The 7513-nt window shown below is 38.0% G+C and overlaps 1 protein-coding gene across 3 annotated transcripts in view; it reads right to left on the bottom strand.

Moving 5' to 3' along the window:
* Positions 1–7513, bottom strand: part of LOC110457666 — a 117713-nt gene that overhangs the window by 8868 nt on the left and 101332 nt on the right. For 2 of the 3 annotated variants that reach the window (XM_021509025.1, XM_021509024.1), the window contains exons 8-13: positions 7251–7396; positions 6371–6473; positions 5843–5919; positions 4905–5111; positions 2683–2794; positions 134–1790 (exon numbers count right to left, since the gene is read on the bottom strand). In XM_021509025.1, the coding sequence (XP_021364700.1) occupies positions 134–1790; positions 2683–2794; positions 4905–5111; positions 5843–5919; positions 6371–6473; positions 7251–7396 (2302 nt within the window). The remainder of the gene's footprint in view (positions 1–133; positions 1791–2682; positions 2795–4904; positions 5112–5842; positions 5920–6370; positions 6474–7250; positions 7397–7513) is intronic. The other variant, XM_021509026.1, reaches the window with a different exon arrangement.

The following is a 7513-nucleotide window of genomic DNA, read 5'->3' as shown; positions in this document are numbered from 1 at the left end:
AGCTACAGTAACAGTATGTATACCTACTTGGAGGTTTGTGTAATTACATGTATAGCTACAGTAACAGTATGTATACCTACTTGGAGGTTTGTGTAATTACATGTATAGCTACAGTAACAGTATGTATACCTACTTGGAGGTTTTGAAGAACTTTTTCTGTATCCAGCTAGTCCTGGATCTCCTGTCTTCAGTCGTGGTACCAGAGGCTCCTTCCCCAGACCTTGGCCCTGGAGGTCGGGCCACTGTCAGTTTGAGGTGAGTAACCGATTCACACTGTGATACCTGTGTGATGCCTAGATCCACCATTGTCTGTTGACAGAGGAAACCAATGGTTCCCATTTTTACCTTACCTAATTTTTTAACTTTTTGTAACTTTGGGAATTGTTGGTGTGATGGGATGCTGTGTTGTGGTGATGAGTCTTTGGTAGCTGCAGCTACAGGCGTTGCAGGATCGTCCTGACAGGTTGCCGTGGTAGCTGCACGCTCCCTATATGCAAAGTCAGATGATTTTTGCTCCACCTGGAGGGTAGGCATGGATGAGAAGCCAAGCGGAGACTCGGAGCGGCGAAGTGTTCCCTGCGTTTGAGCTGCACTAATAGAACTAGTACTACTGTACGCTTCGGCGAGATATTTAACCTTCTTTCCACCACCGTTTGTGAGATCAGACAATGGAACACTACTACGCGTCTGGTCAGGTTCACTTGCTGTTGACAACTTTTGTACCATACTTGGAACAAATGTGGATTTTGTCTGCGAAGAGTTAACAATATCGTGAATCCTACTTTCATAATCCGGGGTACTCTCTCTAGACATCTTTTTGACGATACTTTTCACATATCCTTCCGTGACATTTTCCTTGTCATCATATCCTTTTAGGACTAGTTCTGCATGTTTCTCCATGTGACCAGTGGTGGCGTATTTGCGAAGAATGCGTGACATATAAACAGAATGTCCCTTTCTGTATCGTCGGCTCTCTTCCATCAGCTCCTCGGCTGGCCGTATTCGCTGAGCATACGACACTTGTCTTGTGCGGGGCAAAGAAGCAGGGTGAGTTCTGCGTTTAGAGATTATGGGACTGACGGCAGGACTGATATGAACCTTAGTCCCGTAGTCTGTATCTCTGTGGGACCCACGCCCACACTGGGACGCTGGCGCACTCTTTACCTGCTTTAGACTTGAGACGCTGCTGAAAAAGACATCAGTCTCGTACAGGCTGTCCTCAGTGTCATCCATTGACTGCGACATAGAGTCGCTTGTCAAGTCTGACAGAGAGGGACGACTGCTCGCTTCACTTGTAGCAGGTAGTCTGGCAGGCAAACCAAAATCACTGTCGCCTGATTTATGTCTAGAAATTTCCTTAGAATTTTTCACTTGTGGTGGTTTTGTAGCACTCCTTGAGACCAAATTTGATGTGAACGTTTCATCCTCCCTTTGAGGTGCACGTCTACAAAGTAACATCATTGCTTGCTGACGGATGACCTGTGGAAGAACAGGCTGAGGTTTGTAAGGCTGTGGCAGAGATATGCTGGCAGTGGGTAGTTTGACCGTGGGCATCTCACCGCCAGGACTGTGAGAAACGTTAATTATTCTCGCTTGTCCTTCCGACAACTGGACGGAATCTTCTGTTTCTACACGTTCAATTTCCTTCTCTATGGGCTCTCTATCGGAAACTTGTTGAAGTTCAGATTTGGACTCCGGGAAGTTATCAAGGTAAAACATACTTTGAGCACTACTAGCTGTTGATTGTCTTGTCTGGTCCATCAACGGCTCAACCACCTGCTTCTTATTAACTATAACAAAAAATGTGAATTATCAATTAGTCATTTCCAAACTGTCTGACCATAATTCATTGGCAATATTATGTTTTGTTTTTACAGTTAAGCATAATTTATCAATACACTTCAACTCATTTGCTAATCAATGTTTTTGGGGACAGGCTGGATCTTTTTCTATTCAACCATTATGCAAATAATCCTGCCACTTAAACTGCTAAATCAGAAGTAAATTGAACATATAAATGCAAAATCAATTGCATGTTTTAGCTTGTGTGCATGTTAATTAATAATATCTAAATATTGAAGCTTCCATAAATGGCATCCATCATTCTTGAAGGTTCTAACCTGGCATGGGTGTTTTGATGAAAACTACCATAGTTTCTATGGCAACTGCCACTGTTGATGGTTCCCAACCATGAGTGTTTCAATGACAATGACAATGACTTTTGTTGATGGTTCTTACGTATAATTAGAATGGGTGTTTCTCGGAAAACTACCATGATTTATATAGCAACAACCACAGTTGATGGTTCCCAACCATGAGAGTTTCAATGACAATGACTTTTGTTGATAGTTCTTACCTGGCATGTTGGTTTCAATGACAATGACGTTTGTTTATGGTTCTTACCTGGCATGGGTGTTTCAATGACAATGTTTGTTGATGGTTCTTACCTGGCATGGGTGTTTCAATGACAATGACTTTTGTTGATGGTTCTTACCTGGCATGTGGGTTTCAATGACAATGACGTTTGCAGATGGTTCTTACCTGGCATGGGTGTTTCAATGACAATGACTTTTGTTGATGGTTCTTACCTGGCATGTTGGTTTCAATGACAATGACGTTTGTTGATGGTTCTTACCTGGCATGGGTGTTTCAATGACAATGAAGTTTGTTGATGGTTCTTACCTGCCATGGGTGTTTCTAGGACAGCAGCCATTACTGATGGCTCGCCACTGTCTTTGAGGATTTGGGAGTATCTTTTGTATGGCGGAACACTGTCAGCATCTTTGGTTTCGTCCTACAACAACATAACATAACAACATATCTATATATGGTACTGATTGACAGGGTAAAGGATTAGTAAGAGTGGATCAAACTCGTCTAAGCCCGTTTATAAACAAAAGTATCAGCTTCCTCAAATGCAACAGTATAAGGTGTCACTGTTGATATTCAATTTAATTTTAGAGAGGATATTTAATATAAGTTCGGTGAGGATATCAACCTTTTATGTTGAGGTATCAGTGAGTGTCAGTAAACAATTATAATTTGCTGTAATTGACTCAATAAAAGAACCAAATTAAAGCTAGTTCATTTTTCCATGAATTGCAGTTTGTTGCCTTTACTTCAAAACTTTTTCAGTTAGATGGCACAGCTTGTTTATTGAAAAAAACAACACTTTTCCATGTTGTATAAATATTTGTTTTAGTTTATTTAGAAATAAATGAAATTATTTAAGCAATTAATTTATGGAAAATGAACTTTCACTGATCGAATACAGATATTCTTTTAAGAGATCTGGTCATCACAGAGACTTTCAAACATGACCCAACACCTACTGATTTGATAATATAAGGACTTCTCATCCTTATATGGTCAAAGTCATGTCATGGTGGTCATGAATGACTTGATCTTCAAACCAATTTAAAGAAAACTTAATACATAACCCCTATGTACAATGACCACTGCACAATTTGATCTTCTTGAACTCATTCACCCCTGAAGACACATTTGAACTCTTCCGATTCAAAGGTTGGAATAGTTCATTATGAAATTTCAGGGGTGAATGATTTAATAATGTCACAATTATTAAAAAGACATAACAATTACCATAAATCAAGACACCACATAAGGAAATCTGCATTTACATGATGTAATCATGGCACATTGAAGGATCGTACGTGTGGTAGATTCTTTTAGGGAAGTCAGTGTCGGTGGGAATAAGTTAGTTACATGGAAAATAATGGTTATAAGGCAGACGCAAAGCATACTTACTAACACTGATCCTCTACACACTTTATACCAAAAACAACAAGGATTGGACAAGGAGTTTATATGGCAATCACTCTTACTTCACAAACAATAATTTTACTGTGCTAGATGCTTTCACTGGAAGTGTACTTCTTTTTTCCTCAAAATTAAAAAAAAAAATGTAGAACTTTTAGAATAACCCTATACAATTTAACACTGGTCAACATTGGATTTTTTTAAGGAAAATATTCCAAATGAGTAATGTTGCTGAATTTTTTATTTACCTCTTGAACCGTAGAACCGTTTTTGTGTGTTAATGTGCTTATTTCTAAAGATTATATCAGTATGATGGTATTTAGGAACCAATGAATGCACACACTATACATTCAAACCTCTTTCTAAGGGTCACAGTTACTAATTAAATGTCAGGAAAGCCATATACACGTATTTGCATGGATAACTGGAGCAAAAATATAAACTAGCCAAATTAGTACTTTGAAAATGCTACGCATGACTGTGTTGCTCCAAGCTCCTGTGTGCTACACAATCCAAATTTTATAAAACTGATATATATATTTAACAAATAAAAAATAATTGGAAAACATATGTTTTATTTATACATTTATATTTATGTGTCTAGAGTCTGATGACAAACAAAGGTTCTTTTGTGAAAAATGCTGTACACGTGTAATTGAATCAGTCTGGGGCGTCGCCATGGTAACTTACTTGGTGACTGTCTTTGTTGCAGGTTTATCCTGGAGAGCATGATTCAAGACAAAAGTGGGTTGCCAATAAGAAATATAACATTTTTTTACATTTGATTTAAATAAATTACATCTAATAAAAAAAAAGATATAAAAGATTATCTTTGAAATGAAATATATGGTTGGTATATCTTACTTTATCTTACTTTATCTTGCAAAATTTCATAAACCAGATTAATTTTGTGCCTCTAACCTTGTTGTGATGCAATCCAACAAATCAGTAATAAAAATAAATGTTGAGAAATTCTTATTTCTAGGTCCAGATGACATGATAAAACTGTTGCTATGGTTTTTGAAGTCTAAAACATGTCACTACTGGTAGTTAATGGGTTAAAATGGATTAGCCATAGGTAATATCTATAGGTCACAAGTCCTTTTTAAAAAGTTTGTACAAACCGTTCGTCCTTCCACTATTGAAAATGTGTTCCAACGTTTGATGGAGGGGCCACGTTTGGTCTGAGACTTGTAGTAATGTAGTTCCGTCTCCCGCCGTGTGATGTCCGCCTGTAGTAGGAGGTTGTTCGCTTCCTGTAACAGCAGTTGGCGCTTCATCGTCATGATTTCCTTGTTCCTCTCCAATTGGCTCAGCCTAAGGTTACTCAGCTAGAAAAACAAAGGGAAACAACTCAATATGTGAGTTTTTACCTTGACCTCCTATATGGGCCAAGATGTATATTTGGCAGCCCTGCTTTGACAAGGGGAGACAACTTATATATTATGACATTTCAAATGGCCAGGGATGTACTTATGTGCCTTTACTATGACAAGGGTGGATAATTGAATGTTTTACATCGTTGACCTATCACAAGGGGAGACAACTTACTGTCAGACATGCAACAATTAAAAGGGGAGACAACTTCATACAAACTTACTGAACAAACTCTTCCAGAAATGTAATGTTTGACAACTCAATTCTAAATATGGGGTTAATGTAAAGGATAGAGAGAAAAAATATACACGTTTTGACAAACATTGTTATCAAAAATGACAAAACAGCCAGAACACTATGCAGTATGGTACAAGATCTAATTTCAGTATTCTACATTTCTCCATCCCAAGTTGTATCTGTATACAAAATTTGGCAATTGTAGGTGACAGTGTGTATGAGATATGCTGCAGACAAAGTGATGCTTCGTCTTACACCATTCCGCTCTGGTAGTGTTGTTTGGGGACAGATAAAATCACTGATATATCATCAATACAAAGCTTGGTGACGGGTATATAGGATGTCTTAGATGTAAGATACAACTGAAATCCAATAGCAGATATCAAACCAATGCCTACCAGCTCAGTGGAATAGAAATATTGTGGATGTCATGACCATTTTGTCTTACCTGGACCTGTAGTTGCATAGCCTGTCCATACAACTTTTCAAAATTACCCAGGGCGTCAGATGTGTAGAAACATTCCTCTGTAACACAGTCAGAAAATATTGCAAATAATACAAAAGTTACACTGTGAAGCGACAACAAAATGACTGGACTCGACTGCATGAAAAGGTCAGAGGCAATTACTGAGAAGATGATGCAGTTATCAAAATACTTTATATTTTTAGAAGTAGATGATATTGTACAAAGTTAAATTATTTGAGAACAAACCAATGGAAATATTCCTAAAAATATATTGATAAACTAAGAGATAAACAATGACCTTGACCCTGTATTTGGTTATACTAATTGGAGTGTGACCTTGACCTTGGTTATACTAATTAGCGGACATTGACCTGTGACCCTTTAACCTTGATAATGCTAAGTGATAGATAGTGTATGAGGTATTGATAATAACCTGGGTATATTACACCAGTGTGGAGGCTGTGACTTTGTTACATTATCGTAAGAGTCGGGCAATGACCTTCACCTTACCTGATTGCGAGGCCTGCATGAGTACGCCCTTCATCTCTTCCAGTAGTTGTACCAGCCTGGAGTTCACATTCTCTTGTCCCTCAATGCTCTGCCACTTACAGATCTATATAAACAACACAAATATTTCTGTCTTTCATGATAAATAACAACATTTTTTGTGATAACCATGGCCAAACGAACCATCATATCTGTCATAATTTATCATATTTACATTTCCACTGCACAGAGCCTAGATGTTTCTACTGGGCCCAATGTATTTTTTATTTTTTTTGTATAACATACATTGGGCCATTGTGACGTCGCTATGCTTATGACGTCATAACTGTAACGTTGGAGATTGCACTGTTCCACCGTCAACTGGTGGCTGTTCTCTGTATGGATTTACCCTGACATTGAAATGCGTTCAGACTAATATTATGTCTTTATTTCTGCGTGAACTGTAAGTTGATTAACATAAAATGTAAATATAAGCATTGGTTTTCCTATTTTTGACATGCATTGGTGTGTAACATACAATGGCTTACATACATATGTAACATTGTGCGATAGCACGCCCCATTCAATATGTAGGTAAGCAAATGTATGTTACACACCAATGCATGTCAAAAATATGAAAACCAATCCTTAAATAAGCCTAATCTTGGTTTTGTTAATTAGATTACTTTGTGTGGACTTATTTTTTTGCAAATTATGACTGTAGTGTTTACCTCACTAATACTTTACATATGTGTTGATGCTTTTTCATTATTGATATTAAGTAATTATCTGTTGAGTTAACATTTGGAAGATTTTAATTAGTGAACGAGTTTCCGTGCGAATTTATGTGGAAGTTTATCTCTACAGAAAATGAGTTAATTTACACAGGTGTTGTTGTACATACCGCTGCACTCTCCATAGACAGGGCCAGGTTCTCACCAAAGTCCTTGAGTTCATCGATTTTGGCCTCCAGCTGCTGAACCTGTGTGGCTAGTCCGAGGGGCGGAGCTATATGCTGCTCACCTGTAATGCATTTCTGCTTATAGCTCTCTGTTAGGAGACAAGTTAGTACAAGTGTATGTTAGTACTAGGTTAAACAAGGAAAGCCTAGACACACTGGTTACAGACAAGGCATGTAAAGACAGGCTACAGAGGACAAGTAGAGTA

Source organism: Mizuhopecten yessoensis, unplaced genomic scaffold, assembly GCF_002113885.1.
Source record: "Mizuhopecten yessoensis strain PY_sf001 unplaced genomic scaffold, ASM211388v2 scaffold9293, whole genome shotgun sequence".
NCBI lineage: Eukaryota > Metazoa > Mollusca > Bivalvia > Pectinida > Pectinidae > Mizuhopecten > Mizuhopecten yessoensis.
The sequence above is the reverse complement of the archived record's forward strand: the minus strand, read 5'-3'. Positions and strand labels throughout refer to the sequence as shown.